This window comes from Vicugna pacos, chromosome 20 (genome assembly GCF_048564905.1).
Source record: "Vicugna pacos chromosome 20, VicPac4, whole genome shotgun sequence".
Classification (NCBI taxonomy): domain Eukaryota; kingdom Metazoa; phylum Chordata; class Mammalia; order Artiodactyla; family Camelidae; genus Vicugna; species Vicugna pacos.
This window is the reverse complement of record NC_133006.1, coordinates 9,542,518-9,561,250: the sequence shown is the minus strand read 5'-3', so window position 1 is coordinate 9,561,250 and position 18,733 is coordinate 9,542,518. Positions and strand designations below refer to the sequence as shown.

The following is an 18,733-nucleotide window of genomic DNA, read 5'->3' as shown; positions in this document are numbered from 1 at the left end:
GTGTAACTGAATCACCATGCTGTACACCTGAAACTAACACGCATTGTAAGTCCACGATACTTCAATTAAAAATTAAAAAAAGAAAAAAAACTAGCCAGGCTCCTGGAACCCAGAGGAGCGTTCTGTGACCCGAGTGTGTTCCTGCTGTGGGAGGGACCCCTCCCCAGGCCAGGGAAGGTGCATCACCCGTCCACACGGTTGGCGCCCCTGGCAGTCGGGACGTAGCAATCGGCGTGGGAAGACCAGCGCCTACCCACCTGGAATAGGCAGCTGGATCTTTTTCAAACAAGACTAAACAATTGCTCCTTGTTGTTAGAAACTTTTCTGTTTCTGGAGCTATTTTCATAGCTCCAAGGCAAACAGAGAGCCAGGTGGAGGCTGAGCCACGGAAACCCTGCTCCCTGTTTTGGAAGAGATGGAACTCAGAGGAATTCCCCACCAGCAACTCCCTGATGCTCATACTCCACTCGGAGAAAAGGAGGGAAAGGGGAAGAAAAGGGGAAACACAAAGTAAAAAGAAGAAAAACCAAACAGGAGCGCGGGCGGCGGGAAAGTCCGCGAAAGAAAGAGAGAGACCAGCCAGAGCGTGTGCGTGACTCTCTTTCATATGGAATTAATGGTGGTTTAATGGGGTATGAAGGGATGTTTTACTGGAAACAATGAGGAACAATTGTCTGGCTCACGTTTCATTTCACAGGTCATTATTGCATTAAGAAGTAAATCGACCAAGTCCGGTAAATAACAGTCTGCGTATTGCCGAGAGCTTCAAACCAACAATTTTAGCCATCGCCAACTAATATCGCTGTCACTTTAACCCTTGCAGGGTAGTGCTAGGAGGCTAAACAATTACAGTGTTCACCAGCTCCAGCAGGTGAGCATCACTCATGGCCCCTCCAGTCTCTTCTTTTGCAAAACCCGGGAGGCCATATTTTAGCATTGTTGTTTTGCTGGTGAGCCAGCCCGAGCCCACTGCAGCTCTGGTGGCCTTGAAAAACAGCCCCTGTTTTAGTGAGTGCTGCAGGCATCTTTAAACAGACTGCTTCCTCTGCAAAATTAATTGCTGCAAAATGCAGCGCCCCCTCATCCGAGCGTTTGCAAGTTCACACTCAGCTGTTTGGGTGGGCCATCGATGGGTCTGCGAGAGCCAGGGAAGATGGATCTGCCTTCCTTTATGATGGAAGTTCACAGCTGTGTCACCAAGCACCACCAGGCACTGGGACATCCCAAAGGTGCTAATGCCTGGACTCTGCTTCGCTTAACTCAGGGCAACTGGTGAGTGAGACTGCATTTAGAAGTGGTAACATAGTAAATACATAGATCAAAGACAGTGCATATTATAAAGTCATATTTACAACACACGCAATAAGACACATATTTAAATGCACATCCAAACACAAGCATACTTCGTTTCACTGTGCTCCGTGGATACTGCATTTTTCACAAATTGCAGGTTTGTGACAACCCTGCATTGAGCAAGTCTATTGGCGCCATTTTTCTATCAATGTTTGCTCACTTTTGTCTCTGTGTCACATTTTAGTAATTCTCTCAATATTTCAAAGCTTTCATCAGCAAAATCATTACAGCCCAGTGAAGACGCAGGTGATGGTCAGCATTTTTTAGCAATAAGTATGTTTTTAATGAAGGGATGTGCATTGTTGCTTAGAGAGAATGCTACTACACGCTTAACAGTCTACAGTATAATGTAAACAAAACCTTTGTGTGTCAGGAAACCAAAAAAATGTATATGACTCGCTTGACTGCGATATTCATTTCACTGGGTGGTCTGGAACCAAAACAGCAATATCTCTGAGGTATGCCTGTAAAATATTTTTTGTTTCAAATTGTAACAAAAATGAGAAAAAAAACAGGTTAGGAATCATGATGTTATGTAATCACATCAAATAAATCCGGTTATACTGATAATTTTTCCATCAAAACCTGATGTTCACCCTGCAGAGCGGATATGGAATCCTTCGTATTTCTACCAAACCTCTGAAATCAGATAAACCAGGTCTTACTTCTTTCCTGAGAGAAAAGAAATCTTCCAGAGATAGCATCAGTATTGCAACTTACTATTTCTTATTTCTTATTCCTCCAACTAAAATTACGGCCTTACAAAGAACGATACTAGTCTGAACAATAACCTTCTAAAGACGTCCATGCCCTCACCTTGAACTTGTGACTGTGGCAAAAGGACTTGGCTGATGTGATTAAGTTTATGGATCTTAAAGCAGGGAGATTATCTGGGTGGGCCCAATCTAACCCCACATATTCCCAAAAGCAAAGAACTTTCCCTGGCTAGAATCAGAGAGATGCAGCAGAAGAGAAGGCAGGAGAAATTCAAAGCATGGGGACACAAGCCACCATTGCTGGCTTTGAAGGTGAAACAGGACACAGCCTCCCACCAGCAAGGACATGGGAACCTCTGTCCTATGATCACGTGAAACTGAATTCACCCAAGAACTTGAGTGAGATTGGAAGTGGATTTATCCAGAGAGACTCTAGAAATAAATGTATTCTGCCAAGATCAAAATTTCTAGCCTTGAGAGACTTTAAGCAGAGAAACCAGCGAAGTGTTCCAGACTTCTGACTTGCAGAACAAGACATGAGCCACTTGATTTACAATAGTTTGTTGTGGCAGCAAGAGAAAATTGGTATAGGAACCAATCTGTCTTGAGCAAGACAGATGCTCAAATGTTCAAGTCATCACCCCAGCCAGGGGCATGACAAATGTTGGCGACCACACAGCAGTCACTAGTTCTTACACAGTCTTTAACCAGAGCCAGCTGAGAGGCTACATCATTATATATGCATTGTGAGTTTTATAACTCTAGGATCTGCTCCTTGGCCTCCAAAGTGTTCAAGCAAAAAGAGAGACTATGGCCTTGGAGGTAGGGGATAGGCTGGCTCCCACAAGGGCCATGCTAAGGAAAGTTGCATCCTGCCAACATGACCCAAAAGGGACTAGATTATTATCCACAGCCACAGAAAAGCTCAGCTTCAACTCCCTTTCTCCATGGCAATTACTTTCAGGAACTTATATTCAATTTGTATTAATATTTCTCCTGTGAGGGAGTTAAGCAAATTGGAAATGGGTCCTATAGGGAGTCCGTAATTCCATAAGTAGAAAGATTGGCTTCCAGGTCTAGGAGAATTTCTTTTCTTTGGTGTCCCTTTTCCTGACATGCTTTACATAATAACCAACTCATTTTTCAGGATTCCCATTTGTTATAGAAATGAGTTTCACTATCATTATTCTTATTAAAATAATAAGTAATACATATACATGATTTTAATAAATGGCAACTTCTCCACTGTTCCCTCTGAGCTGCAGCGCTGACGATCAGGATGGCAGAGGGTAAAACAGGGGGGGGTCTTTTTTTTTTCACTGTATATGTTTCACTGATTTGTCTGTTCAACAAAAATCTCTAGGATAATTTCCTGAGTGGAGTTGTTGAGTCAGAGGTCCAGGGCTTCAGATAGCTGCCTGGTGCCAAGAGGCTACATCAAGTGATGTTTGAGAACAAGGACTAAGAATTGTTTTCCTGCACTTTCTGCAACACTGAGATGATCAGTTTTTAATCATTGCCAGTACAATTGCTAAAATAATAGTATTAATAGTTAATACAGTGGTAACAGCCATCACTGTCTTAGTAGAAGTAGAGGACAATTTTGTTGAGCTTATCCCTCATAAATCTTACAAGAGTCATATGGGCATACAATGTTAATGTCTCTACTTCCTACATGAGGACGCCGAGGTCAGAGAGGATGAGAAGCTTTCTTAGAGTTGTCCATCTAGTAAGTGGGCCACAATCCAGGCAGCTCGACCCAGGATAAGACCTTTTAACCTATGTTCTGATTATGAGAGAGCTCTTCTTTCTCTTTTTGTGTGTTTTGTATGGCTTTCTGTATGGTTTTTCTGGCATTTGTACTTATTTTTCTGTGAAATGCATTTTTAAATCTGCTGAATATTTTTTGCATTGGTCTGTTCCTTTTTGTTTTTAAATATTAGTAAGAATGTTTTGGTATAATATGGAAATTAGCCCTTTTCTAGCTGAGCTATATTTATTTTCCTAGATTTTGGTTAATTTTTTTATATTCTTTGCAGAACTTTTTAAATTCTTATATAGTCAAATGTAACAAATATTTACATATATTCCTAAATTTTGATTCATATTAAGAAAAATCTTCATAACTCTAAGAATATATAACTTTACCAGTATTTTCTGATAATTCAAAAATTTTTTATCTTGAACTCATATGGAATTTATTTTTATAAAGAGAAAAATATGAATTCCTATTTTTTTCCCTAAGTGATTAGGCAAATGCCTCAACATCACAAATTGAATAATTTCTAGTTTCCCATGATTTAAAATGTCATCTTTGTTATAAACTAAATTCTTAAACGTATTTGTTGCTATTTTTGACCTTTAAAAAATTTGTGTCCCATCCACATTTCTATTTCTAAGACATTTTAATGATTATGCTCAAACTGTCATGAAAAAAGCATTAATTTTACACTTAGGGAGTGTGCAACTAAATGGAGAAAAACCTTACAACTAAATCAAAGAATCTTTCAGATCCATAATATTGAAATGAGAAGGTCTCAACCATGAACTGGTTTAGTACCACTTAGTAAGGCATGAGTGTTTTATTTTTTGTCAGGACTTCCCAAGTATTTGCATGTGCATGCACACACAAATATAAAATCATCCAGTCAGAATGGCCATCATTCAAAAATCCACAAATGACAAATGCTGGAGAGGCTGTGGAGAAAGGGGAACCCTCCTACAGTGCTGGTGGGAATGCAGTTTGGTGCAGCCACTGTGGAAAACAGTATGGAGATTCCTCAAAAGACTAGGAATAGACTTACAGTGTGACCCAGGAATCCCACTCCTGGGCATATATCCAGAACAAACCCTACTTCAGGATGACACCTGCACCCCTATGTTCATAGTAGCACTATTTACAATAGCCAAGACATGGAGACAGCCTAAATGTCCATCAACGGATGACTGGATAAAGAAGAGGTGGTATATTTATACAATGGAGTATTACTCAGCCATAAAAACCAACAACATAACGCCATTTGCAGCAACATGGATGTCCCTGGAGAACGTCATTCTAAGTAAAGTAAGCCAGAAAGAGAAAGAAGAATACCATATGAGATCACTCATATGTGGAATCTAAAAAACAAAAACAAAAACAACAACAAAAAAAACCAAAGCATAAATACAAAATGGAAATAGACTCATAGACATAGAATACAAACTTGTGGTTGCCAAGGGGATAGAGGGTGGGAAGGGATAGATGGGATTTCAAAATTGTAGAATAGATGAACAAGATTATACTGTATAGCACAGGGAAATATACAGAAGATCTTATGGTAGCTCACAGAGAAAAAAATGTGACAATGAATATATATATATATGTTCATGTATAACTGAAAAATAGTGCTTTACACTGGAATTTGACACAACATTGTAAAATGATTATAAGTCAATAAAAAATGTTTTAAAAAAAAGAAACCACCAAAAAAAAAAACCATATGAGATGGCTCATATGTGGAATCTAAAAAAAAAAAAAAAACACAAAGCATAAATACAAAACAGAAACAGACTCATAGACATAGAATACAAACTTGTGGTTGCCAAGGGGGTGGAGGGTGGGAAGGGATAGACTGGGATTTCAAAACTGTAGATAGATAAATAAGATTATACTGTATAGCACAGGGAAATATATACAAGATCTTACGGTAGCTCATGGAGAAAAAATTTTCACAATGAATATATATCTACGTTCATGTATAACTGAAAAATCGTGCTCTACACTGGAATTTGATACAAAATTGAAAAATGATTATAAATCAATAAAAAAATGTTTAAAAAATCATCAAACACACAGACAACGTCCATCTGTCTTAGGCATAAAATAAGCTAAAGTTTGAGCTTCTGCCATCTAAATCTTTCAATAATTCTTATACCAAAAGAATGAAAGCAGCATTGAAGGGTTCCTCCATTATTAGAATTTAGGGAATAGAACCACAGCTTATGAAGTCCTGGAAATAATCCGAGGGGGGAGGCAGGGGGAGGGGAAAGGAGCAAGGAAAGAAAGGAGGAAGGAAGGAAAGAAGGTGAAAAGAAAAGAAAAAAGAAAAAGAAAAGAAAAAAGGAGAGAGCCAGGATATTATCATGGCAAAAAGTCAACTAATTTCATATAGCTACAGATACTCAAAAACAGCTCCCCTAGTGGAACATTGATGTTACTGCTTCTCATCTAACAATGCATAGAAATGAGAATAGACATCTCAATAAAGGATCATGACCTTGAGTAGTAAAATTCCCAGTCTCAGAAAACCCTGATGCTTTGCTTGGACGACTAGATATCTAAACAGCAGTTTCTGCTAATGGCATATAATCCCAGCTATAGGCCAACTTCTCTCCTATACTGACTGAATTATATGCCCGGAACCAATCTGGTGGTCTCTAGAATGGTTTCTAATTCTGTGGTGAGTTTCTAATCCTAGAAACCCAAGATGCATCTGATGACCTATATAAATGACTTATTAAAATGAAATTTAACTAAGACAGAGTCCAGCACATAGGTCTTAAAAAATCAATTCTCTTTAATATTTGTCCCTCCAGAACAAAGGAAGAAAGATACCCATTTTCATGTAATTCTTCAGTTTTTGAAATATGACTAGTGTGACTGAGGAACCAATTTTTAACTTGTACATAATTTCAATTAATTACAATTTCAAGTGTAAAATGACATTTTGGTTATGAAAAATGTTTCAGTATATTTGGAACTTGTTAGGTGCACGTGATAACCACTACACTACAGAAACTGGATTATTTGAGACAATTTCTCCATGTGCATCTACTTTTCAATTGTAAAGTTTAAGAAACCTAGACACAGATCAAATATTTCTGATGAAATTGTAGTTTCTGAATTGAGATATGCTATAACCATAAAATTCAGGTGAAATTTCAGACAGTATGAAAAAAGAAATGAAAATATTTCAGTAATTTTTATATCGGTTACACATCTGAAAATCATAATATTTTAAATATATTGGATTAAATAAAATATGTTATTAAATTAAATTTCATCTGTTTCTTTTCCTTGTTTAATCTGGACATTAGAAAATTTAAATTACACTTGTGGCTTGCATTATTATTTCTATTAGACAATGTTCTGGATAAGCAGCACTCAGTTCTGGTTTCTACATTTTGGAAAAACATCATTGACAAACTGAAGAACATCAAAAAAACAAGCCAGTGGAGAAAGTGAAGACCTGAAAAACACCTGTCATGGGTGTTGACTAACAGAAAAAACTTAGAATTTCTATGCTTGAAAAAGGCACATTGGCTTATTATGAGATCACTGTTTAACTGTCTTGAATATGTGAAAAGCTGCAATATGGAAAGAATTAGACGTATGCACAGTTACATCAGAAAGCAAACTAGGTCACTGGGTAGACATCATAGAAGGAAGATCCTAATAATTAAAATGATTCAAACGACATTAAGCGGTATTGTAAGAGAATGAATTCCCACTTCTGGGAAAAGTTAACAACAGAGGCCATCTTTGCACTGAATGGGAAGCGGAACTGACTGACCTTCAAGAAACCATCCAAATCAAAACTGTTGTATTCATAATTTCTTTCCGACTGGCATGTGTTCCTGCAGAGAAATGGATTACTATGGGACAATATTCCCCACAATGCATTCTGAAGTACACTAATTCCAAGGAGTACTAATGTGCAGTGTGAAAAAGTATTCTGTAGTCAAAAAGTTTGAGAAATACTGGATAACACAAAGTTAGACAGTATTTTTTTAAATTGCAGGACTTATCAGAATCTTTACTATTTTAATGTGCGTGAGGACTCTCCAAAATGGGACTAGTCAGACTTTTCAGCATTTATTTGGCCCCGTACCATATTTTTTCACAATCTGCTGAGGTCAGGGAATGGGAAATAGTCTTTGAAAATGCTAAAACAAGTAATATATTGAGTAAACCTGTGAAATTTATTTTGCCGAACAACTGACTGGCAAATTTCAGTTGCTGAATTTCTCGCTCATTTATTCATTTATTCCCTCATTCAGCAAACATTTACTGGGCAGAGAATATGTTCCAAAGATTGTACTAAAAATGTAAAGATGTTTGCCTCTGAAGTACTCAGTCTGGTGAGAAGGCAGCCTTGTAAGGTGACGGCAGTAGGACGTGGGGTATGTGATCTTGGAACTGAGTGAGAGGTAAAGTGAGGACATAAAGACACAGAGCTCCAACTGCAGCTGGGAGCCAGGGAGCCTTCCAGATGGGGGGAGGGGGTAGGTATTACACTGCAGCACGCAGGAAGCCTGCATCGGCTGCTTCTAAACCCAGCTCTGCACTTGCCTCTCTCATTCATGCCTTTCAAAGCTTTTACCCAATGGTCTAGGCTTGGAGCAAATTCCATTTTTTCCTGCATGAGGGCAAGAAAGATTTAACTACCTGGATGTCCTTTGGAGGCTATTCCAACAGTATATAGTGCTTTTCTCTCACTAGGTTCCCAATAAACATGTGTCTAAGTCAGGGGGAAAAAAAAAAAAAGAAAGAAACCTATGTTAATTCTTTGCGGAAAAAGGGAAGGTTACAGAAAAATTGCCATGATACACTTTTGATCTCGTGACCAAAGTGTCTTCTCCGGACAACTCTATTGCCATCACACAACATCCAGTGGTGAACACTGGCAAAATGTCTTTCTTGGATGTGGCAGAGTCCATTTAGTTTGTCCATGGAAAATGGCTATATATATATATACATATATATATGAAGAAGAGGAACCAAATGAGGAGTTTTTTTGTGGTTGCTATTGCACTGTCTTTCAATAATGTTATAGGAATTGACGGTTATTTTTTAAAACCTAGACATCTGTTTGCTACCATGTAAAAATGGAAACACGTGAAGTATTTGGTTAAATGTATCTCTGCACAGCGTCCCACCAGATGATTCAGACCATGCAATGATAATTATCTAGAAGTAGTTAGGAGCCCAGACTTCAGAGTCAGACACACATAGATGTAAATCTTGGTTCTGCACATTCTAGCTGTGGAACCATGAAAAATTAGTTGACTTTTCTAAACCCCTCTTCCTTCAAATGCTGAAAGGGATGATAATCCCTCCACGTGAAGGTTGTTGTGGGGATAAACGGGAATGTTTATAAGCCTATGTTTATCAGCATAATGTGTGGCACATGGAATATAAATGGGAACTATTACTATTGCTAGCTGGGGTGGATAATTGCTGGAATACTGCACAGTCTTGTTGGTTTTGTTCTGTGTAGGCAGAGCTTCGTCCGTGAGAAAAGCTGGTAGATCTCAGAGAGCTTACGTTGGAGGATGTCGAGAAAGCGGCAAGAAAGCCTCGAAGGAGGATACTGTGCCCAGTACAACAGTGTTAGACAGAAACACAGGCTCAGTGCCAAAGCGTCTATTAATCAGTCATGTGACGCGGGCAAGTCGCCTGTTTCCCTACACCAGCTTCCACGTCGATAAAATGACGGGAGTAAGAATACTGACCTCTCAGGGTCGATCCCACCAGCGGCATCAAATGCCATGTGACGGTCTGACCACGGAGTCAGAAACGCACTCAACAGGTCTGAGTCGTTAATGGAAGATGTGAGGAGCAAGGAATACGACGTCCAGATGGAAGAAAGGAAAAGGAAATTGTCTCCAAGGATCACATGCCTTCACATCAGCCTTTACAAATCACACAGGAAAAATCATTGCAATCCACGGCATGGACTATTTCAAAATGCAATCGAATATTGTTATGCCATTCACTGCCCGGACACCAGGCAAGTCACGGGGGAGGGAGAGAGAGAGAGAGAGAGAGACAGAGAATAAGGTGGAAGAAAGGTGTTCTTTTGAGTCTTACAAAGCACCACCGGAAGCTTTATCCTTCTCTGCTTGGGGTAAAAGTCCCTGCAGCCCCATATCCCAAGATTCTAATATTTTCTGAGACTCCACTCTGCCTTTATATTTTAATACCCTGACATCTGGAATCCTAAAAGTCTAATGTTTAACCATAAATATCTGCTAAGATTAAAGAGCTATATACCAAGTTTCAATCTTTGGGGCCTATAATTGCTTGGGAAAAGAGAATGGTATTTCCCCCTCTAGCTAGAAGAAAAAGACCTCTACATGCACAGATACTGGCAGACAAATTTTCTGACAACCGTTCCCTCTCTGCATTCTGTCCTCTCATTTTCTCCCTCCTGCTCCTTCTCCCATTTTATAATAATGCCATCTTGCTGTCATTCCCAGGACAAATGGGGGGAAAAAAGAGCAGCCTGGAAAGCTGAAAGAAAAAACACATTTCAAGATCAAGCAACAGAGAGCCGAGAAAAACACGTCTCCGCTCTCTGCTAAGCAGCTGAGCGCACGTCTCCGCGTTACTTGAATTTCCCCATTACTCAGTTAGAAACCACTTCATCACGCTGTGGGCTGACAGTCAAATGCCAGCTTTATTTTCTTTTTTTATCCACCTCATCTTTTATTTTCGATTCCAGGCTAGTCACTTTTGAATGTCTCCACAATGGTTTATAAGGTTCTTTCTCTAGGCGTGTCCAAGAAGTTAACACCATTTGAAAAATGTTTCTTATCCTTTCCTGGGAAAGAATGGGAAACTCTCCCCTGCCCTCAAGGTGGATGTGGTCAGAAGTCCTGGTCAGGCCACAGTTACTTTGCTGGGAATGATGTAAAGGAAAGTGTGGGAAAAGCTTATCGTGAGTTGAGATGTTTTATATAATGATTCAACGTACAGTTTAAAAAATAAACTTAGCATTGAACCCATTTTTATCCAGTGATATATTGTGAAAGTGATGTGCTGAGGTCACTTAACTCATTTCAAATACTCGGAAAAATAATCTCTATTTTTAAAAAAGCTTTCATGTACTCCTATGATGCAAAGACTTAATTTAGATTGTAAATACTGTGTCTTCCTAATGTTCTTTGCCCTTTCAGAAATGTGTCCGGTGTGTTTATAAGCAAGCATGTCTATGTCTCCTGGTATTTGGCACAGAGAGCTAATTCTTGATTATTCGTGAGAAATTGAAACTATCCACTTTTTGAATTAAAGATATTAATTGTCTTCTTGACATCGTCTCTGTTTTCTCCAAAGGGAGCACATGAGTCTGTAAGAGTGATTCTCAAGCCTTGACACAGCAGAATCACTTGGGGAGGGTCTGTGTGAGTGTTAAACGCAGCGGCCTGGGCTTCACACATCTATCGGCTCAAAGTCCTCTCATATGCAAGCGAATGTGTAATGTCCCAGATGAGTGTGACCATAAGCCAGCTTTGGGAGTCACGGTCCTAAGCACACCCAATTCACCTCCTAAATTAAAGAAGAACAAGAGCGGGAGAGCGAACGAGGGAGGAGGTTTCTCATTTTGCTATGTTTGCTTCTTTCCAAATTTCCAGTCTATTGAGGATGAATTCTTTTAAAATACAGTGTGGATTATCAGCCAAATTAAACACACAAAATAAAAGCCCTAAGGTTGGTTTGTTCGATTCAGCAGACGTAAAACTACTCTGTCAAGTTGCCACAGTCCTACGTGCTATGTCTCCATCGCTGCCTCACTGGATGCAGGCAAGAATGCGGGCGGCACGGGGTGCTGGACCACGCGTGGAGGAAGGCATCTCACCCCCAGCTTTCTAACCACGCCGCCCGCTCCCGGCCTTGCTCCCACCCATGACCTGCTCGCTCCATGGCAGCTTGTACGATCTTTGCAGAGAGTGCATAAAATCCCAGCCCCATCTTTTTAAAACCCTCCAACATCATCTTCTTAAATTTCTCTGGCCAATAAAGGGGCTACACCCTGGCTACCTGCAGCGACGTCCTGTCTCATTAACACAGCACCCCTCACCCTGGTCTCCCCTCCACCCACCCCTCAGATGCACCGAGGCCATTCTGGTCTCAGAGCCCCCGCTCTGGCTGGTCCCACGCCCCGGAAAGCTTCTGCCTCTGCTCAGAGCACTGAGTCCTTGTTCCTCACTCAGGCCTCATTGGAACTGAAACTCGAATATTTCCAATAGCATCTCCCTCATACACCCACACACACCGTGCATACCTCAAACTACCCTCTAGCCAAAAACTCTACTTTCTTCATACTTCTCATCACTATTGGAATATTTTATTTATTTGTTCATAGATATAGATATATAGTTATGTAGATATATAGAAACATGGATACAGATATTGACATAAGTACAGATACAGACACTGACAGAGAAACAGACACATATTGAGATACAGATGTGGATACAGACACAGACACAGACACAAACACAAACAGAGATACAGATACAGATGCAGATGTAGCTCCACTGGAACATAAGCTTGATGAGAGCAGGAATGTTGTCTTGTTCACAACTACAGTTCCCATCCTTAGAAAGGCATGTAGACTACAGATGGCCCAAATGCACTTGCTGAATGAATGAAAATGCCAACTGCAGCACTCAGCATGCAGAAGGATGCCCAAGGAACGCTAACTGCCATTATACCCCCTTTCTACTTTCAACATCATGGCTAAGAAATTGTAAACTGCCCTTGAAACAAAAGCTCCGGCTTTTTTCTGTCCTCTCCCGATGACACCGGGACCCCACAGGTAGGAGCTGGGCTAAGAGGTGACGCCATCCGTTTGTACCCTGGGACAGACAGGAAGTGAGCCAGAAGCCAGAGCAGAGAGCTCTGATGCCTATCTAGTCCTACCTAAGTGGGATGTTCATTTCCAGGCTTTGTTTTTCTAAACAATTTTGGATTTTCAGATTATCAGATGCCTCCACAAATCAAAAGAAATCTTCTTTCCAGAATGAAATGCAAATGGTGCTTAGAGGATCTCCTGCTTGGGATTAGCTGCCTTGCCCTGGGTTGCCATGCGTGTTTCCAAGTTGGCTGCACATGCAAACTTAAAGATAAGTACAAAACAAATTTAACAGCACACTTCTCCCCTGGCTACACACCCTGCATTACACAGATAGCAAAACCCACTGGCACAGTCTTCCTCACAGCTGATTCACACGGATAATTTTTGCTCCCCAAGCCAGAGTTTAGAACAATATGCTGGAACCTGTGGATATCTGTCTGAATTTTGCATGTGAACTTCTGTGTGCAACTAAAATCAGTGTTTTTCAAATTAAAATATACCTCAGAGGCAATGGACTCCAGACTGTTGGTTAATAAAATTGAGAGAGGCCGAAAGGTGTGTGAAGCTCGACGCCATTTGCAATAAACATGAGAGCTGGTTCCAGCGGTCTCCGTTTCCACCCGCTTCGCTGCTCTCCCTGTTTCAGAGATGATCATAGATTCTTGACTCCAAGAGGAAAAATAATAAAACAGACATTTACTCTCTTAAGACTGAAATGTGTGCTTTTCTCCTCTACCAGACTCGGGACAGGAATCAGAAAGCAGCATAGAAGAGAATGGTTTAAAAAATTAAAAGGGACTTGCATTAGGGAAGGAGGGTTCTATTCCTGTTTTGGAAGTCACAGGAAAACACCACGATCCTGTTAGTACCTGGAAAGCACCATTTACAATGTGCCATCTCCTTCACTGAAAGGGGACATGGATTGTATTTTCAGTGCAGTAAACAGCAGATCCTACTGTGGGAATCCTTGCAGTGGGTACCTATAGCAACCTCGTTTAAAATCTTTAAAGCTTGACAACATCAGGAGTTTAATGCAGTCCGTCATACACACCTCCCAGCATCCCCCCAGCCACTCCCACACGCGCGTGCCCACGCGATGGTGGGTAGTATGTAAGTCATAATACCTGCCGGAGTCTGACCATTGAATCCTGTTTCACAACCAAGACAAAGAGGGGTGAAAAAAATTAAAACGACAGCTCTTCAACCAGCAGCAAGAGCATGTTGGTGCCTAAGCAGTGTATTCACAGCACATGGTAAGCAACCACCTGAGAGTTCATGGAGAGAACACTGTTATTCACCCCTGGAGTATTTGATGGACATGTTCGAGTTCCTGTTTGGAAGAGACATTTTCAGTGCCACCCACCCTGTGCTCCTGGCACTCACCTTCGCATATCAAAGACCAAAGACAGCTACTGCAAAAACCTGGCACTCCTTTCTTTTTTTTAATTGAAATCCGTTTACAATGTTATGTTAATTTCTTGTGTTTAGCATGGTGATTCACACACACACACACAAACATTGCTTTTCATATTCTTTTTCATTAATAGGCCATTATGAGGTATTGAGTATAGTTCCCTGTCCTGTACAGTAAGACCCTGCTATCTATCTATTTTACATATAGTAGTGTGTATCTGCAAACCCCAAACTCCTAATTTATCCATCTCCCCCCTTTCCCCTTTGGTAACTATAAGTTTTTTTCTATGTCTGTGAGTCTGTTTCTGTTTTGTAAATAAGTTCATTTATGTCTCTTTTTTTAGATTCCACATATAAGTGATATCATATGGTATTTTTCATTCTCCTTCTGGCTTACGTCACTTAGTATGACAATCCCTTGGGTCCATTCATGTTGTTTCAAATGGCATTATTTTATTCTTTTTTATGGCTGAGTAGTATTCCATTGTGTGTGTGTGTGTGTGTGTGCACGCGCGCGTGACATTTTCTTTATCCAATCATCTGTCGATGGACATTTAGATTGCTATTGTAAATAGTGCTGCCATGAACACCTATGACTCCTTTCTGAGGAAGGTTTTCCCGGCCACAGCAAAGAGAACAATTGGCTTATTCTGGAAAAGCCAAAAAGCTGGAGAGTTAATGACCCCAGGAGCATCCCTCAGCCAGTGAAGAGTAGGAATCTGAAGTATAAACAACTCAGCATCTCCACGGCTCAGCTGGGACAGCTGTGGCTCATGCTCCCATGGTCTCCTGGACTTCCCCACCAGACGTGAGCTTCAGCTGTTCACGGTGGTGACCAGTCGGATGATGACACACCCTTTCCTGGCTTCACTCCTCTCCCTGTCTCACTGCCCCATTTCTCCAGAACCCTGAGTTCACCTCCATCATTAACTACTTGGATCCTCAGCCTTGAATCAGGGTCTGTGCCTGGGGCAACCCAAACTAAGACATTATCTTTAGTCCTTATTCTTTTTTGAATTGGTAATTTTTATTCAATACACTGAGATACAGATCCCTAGCTGCTACTTCCACAGAAAGAGAAGCTTCAGCAAAACCACAAGCTCAGAAAATCACCACAATGATTCGTGTATTTATTTTAAAGTGTGAGGATGTTACCCTGACGAACACCTCTAATGTGGGAGGATTCTTTAAGCCAAGGGAATAACTTTCTGCAGAAAGCTATTTGAGTAGATTCTAGGAGTAAATGAGAGAGCAGCTTCCTATCTTTTTTTCCCATTTACTACTCTGCATTTATCTTTTTCAATAGGTACAATTTCTTGAATTTTATATTTTTGTTCAAAAAAAATGAACCTGCTGGTTATATTCAACATATATCACCAACATATCAAAATTAGTATTTATTTGGCATGTTTCATGCACTCAGCATTAACTTTTTATAAACCATCCTATAATCCATAGCATGTCACTCTGTTGCAAAGATAAGCCTTCAAACCTGTGAAAAATTTTAAGGAAAGCATGAAAAAGTGTTGAAGCATGAAATTGCATGGTAATTAAAAGACTTATGTAGAAACTCTTCTAAATGCCAAGTGCTATAAAACAGTAATAGTTCTAATGGAAGAAAGGTGGAAACAAATAAAATGATACATAGAAATGTCTTGGTCCCAGGACCCCATATCAGAGGTAAATCCTTAAACCAACCACCTAGGACCCCGAATTCTTCTGTATGTTCTTAAGTGGTTTGGAGGAAACAGCATTGATATTCCACTTGGTTATCAATAATTCATTCATTTCATCAGTCCACCAACTTGTTGAGCATCCCCCAAATATACAGCAGTGAACAGGGCAAAATTCTTGCCCTCACCCAGTTTGCATTCTAAGAGGACAAACAGTAAGTCAACAACTAAACAGGCACATTTATAGTATGATTCCAAGTACTGGAATGCTGACAAAAAATAAAGCAGGCACAGTAGGGTTAGAGAATAATGGAGAAGTAATTATTTTAGACCAGGCAATCAGGGATGGCTTTTCTGAGGAGTTGTCATTTGAACAAGAGGAGCCAGCTCTGCAAAGACTGAGACCAGGCTATTTCAGGTAGAGGAACTAGCCAATGCAAAGGCCGTGAGGTAGGGATAAGCTTATCATGTTAAAGGGAAAATAAAACCATGATGAGTAAGTCAAAAGGGTATCATAGAAGATGAAGGGAGAGAGATAGGCAGGAACCAGAAACTACCAAACTCATACACTTGTACTTTAGATTTGATTCTGAGGGGTAGAAAACCACTGGAACACTGAAAATAACACTTTGGCTACTGTGTGGGAAACAGACTATAAGGTACAGAAGTGAAAGCAAGAAAATCAGTTAGGAGACTAGTCAAGTGAGAGATGACGATGGTTAGAAGTGGGAGAGTTTGGGTGAGGAAAAAGAAGAATAAAGGATTGCTCCTTTTTTTTAAAAAAATTAAATAGCAACATGAATGATGGTATCAATTACTGAGGTAGGGTCAACGGGCAAAATGAAGGTTGCGGATGGGGGCAGAGGTCAAGAATCCTACTGGGGGCATGTTGCCAATGATAATTCCCAACGGAGGCAGTTGGATGGAACAGATCAAAGTTCAGGGTGGAGTCTGGGCTGGAGACACAAACTGGAGGTCATTAGCACCGAACGGTATTTCAACTTCGGGCTTGGGAGCAGGATAGGAAGAGAAGAGGCCTGAGGACAGAGCCCTAGAATATTCATACATTCAGAACTTAAAAGGAGAAAGGGAGACTAGGAAAGAGGTCCGAAAAGCATCAGCCCATGACATAGGAAGAAAGTTGGGGAAGTTCTTTAGATCTATTTGCAGCAGTTTCCACCTGAACAAAAAAACTCAGAGTCTCATTACTTGTGGAGGTAGAAAGACAATGATCTCTTCAGGGGTCCAGCCACAAAAACTGATGGCCAAATGGGCAGCAGTTGTAAAAGCAGGAAGAATAAGGAGGGCTTTTGATCACAGTCTCCCAGCGACAGTTAGAAGATTGAGAAAAGGCAGGCAAAGAAGAAAGCATGCATCTACTCTCCCAGCTTTCCAGAGTGAGAGCATACGGCTCTTGATGAAAGACAAAGAAAGACTCAGAAGCCAGAGGAGGTGGCTCCACGGCAGATGCCGTGAAATGCTGAGCACAGAGAGCACTGCTTAGGGCCCAGGTGACCAGAGAGCAGACTGCACAGGGGTATGCCGGGAACCTAGACTTTTGACACAGACACAGGCAATCTCATGGAGGGCAAAACACTGTTGTTGTGACACCTCTTAAGCACTCGACATGCCTGTGACACAACTCTAGAGCTCACTCAGTTCTTCTCCAGGATATTTTGTTCCCACTGGACACACAGCCCGACCAGCTCCGTCACACTCATGCTCCCCCTACTGGCGGTGGCGAGTTCGGAGAGCACTGACCTGTGTTGAAGAAGGATCCAGTCCATTCCCCCTCGGTTTTAGGAAATACAGAAACTGGTGGAGGTAGACCCAGGGCTCTCCCATCCAGATCCTTAAAGAGATATCTTCTGGGGCTTTCGCAATCTGGTTCAGAGCAGATCAGTGTTTCTAAATCTTTCCTGCGAAGACAGAGAGAAAGCAATTCTCATTTCTATGATGAGCAGAGAAAAGGAAGTATAGATTGGTAGCGCTGACCTTAGGAAAAATAAATTCAAGAGAATTTTATTATTAACAATATGTTATATAGATAAGAAAGAAAACTCTATAGAAAATGTCATTTCCAAGTTATATGGTCAAGGAAGAAAAGACACTTGTTAACCAAATATTCTGAATATCTAGATAGGTAATCTTTACACAGATTGTTAACCTTCTAAGATGTAAGATACAATAAAATGTTCCTAACTCTAATATCTACTAAACATGATGTAATCATTGCTTTACGGAACTTTCAGGCCTTGCAGTCTTCTAAGATTATCATCATAATATCAATTATATTTGTGCTACATGTAAACAAGGTAAAAAAAATATGTTCTCATTGAACAAATATCTTGAAAGTCTACTGCTTGTAGATTGGGGAATACAGTGGTGATACAAATAGACATTGTTCCTTATACATTCATAATTTAGGGTATGTACACAAATTATTTGCAATTAAAACATTGAATTCGAGAGAATTTACCTGATTTCCACTGGTCTAATATTTTAGGTACCATTAGCTCTAATATTAAGTATTTACTACATGCCAATATGTGTCAGGTATTAATAGTACGAAGAATCAGATGCTAATACCATTTAGCTTTACAACTATTTGATCCCATAAGTAAGACATGAACATAAGGGAAATTGGACAGTAGAAAAAAGGTGACAGAATAACACAAATTGTGTACCTAATAATGTTTAGGTTCCAAAAATGATTCAGGGATAGTCACCAAAAAGAGATTGGTGTTGGACCAAACAAATAAACTTTCTTTTTTTTAATTGAAGTATAGTCAGTTTACAATGATGTGTCAATTTCTGGTGTACAGCATGATGTTTCAGTCATCCATATAAATACACAAGTTCTTTTTTCAGCTTCTTTTCCATTATAGGTTATTATAAGATATATAAATATATTCAATATCTTGTAGTAGCTTATGATGAGAAAGAATATGACAAT

General features: G+C 40.1%; 1 protein-coding gene across 1 annotated transcript in view; it reads right to left on the bottom strand.

Annotated features, from left to right (window-relative positions):
• The window catches only part of PKHD1 (PKHD1 ciliary IPT domain containing fibrocystin/polyductin), a 365,190-nt gene that overhangs the window by 73,366 nt on the left and 273,091 nt on the right, over window positions 1-18,733 (bottom strand). Inside the window, exon 59 of the mRNA XM_072944834.1 lies at window positions 17,539-17,696. Within this exon, the coding sequence (XP_072800935.1) occupies window positions 17,539-17,696 (158 nt within the window). The remainder of the gene's footprint in view (window positions 1-17,538; window positions 17,697-18,733) is intronic.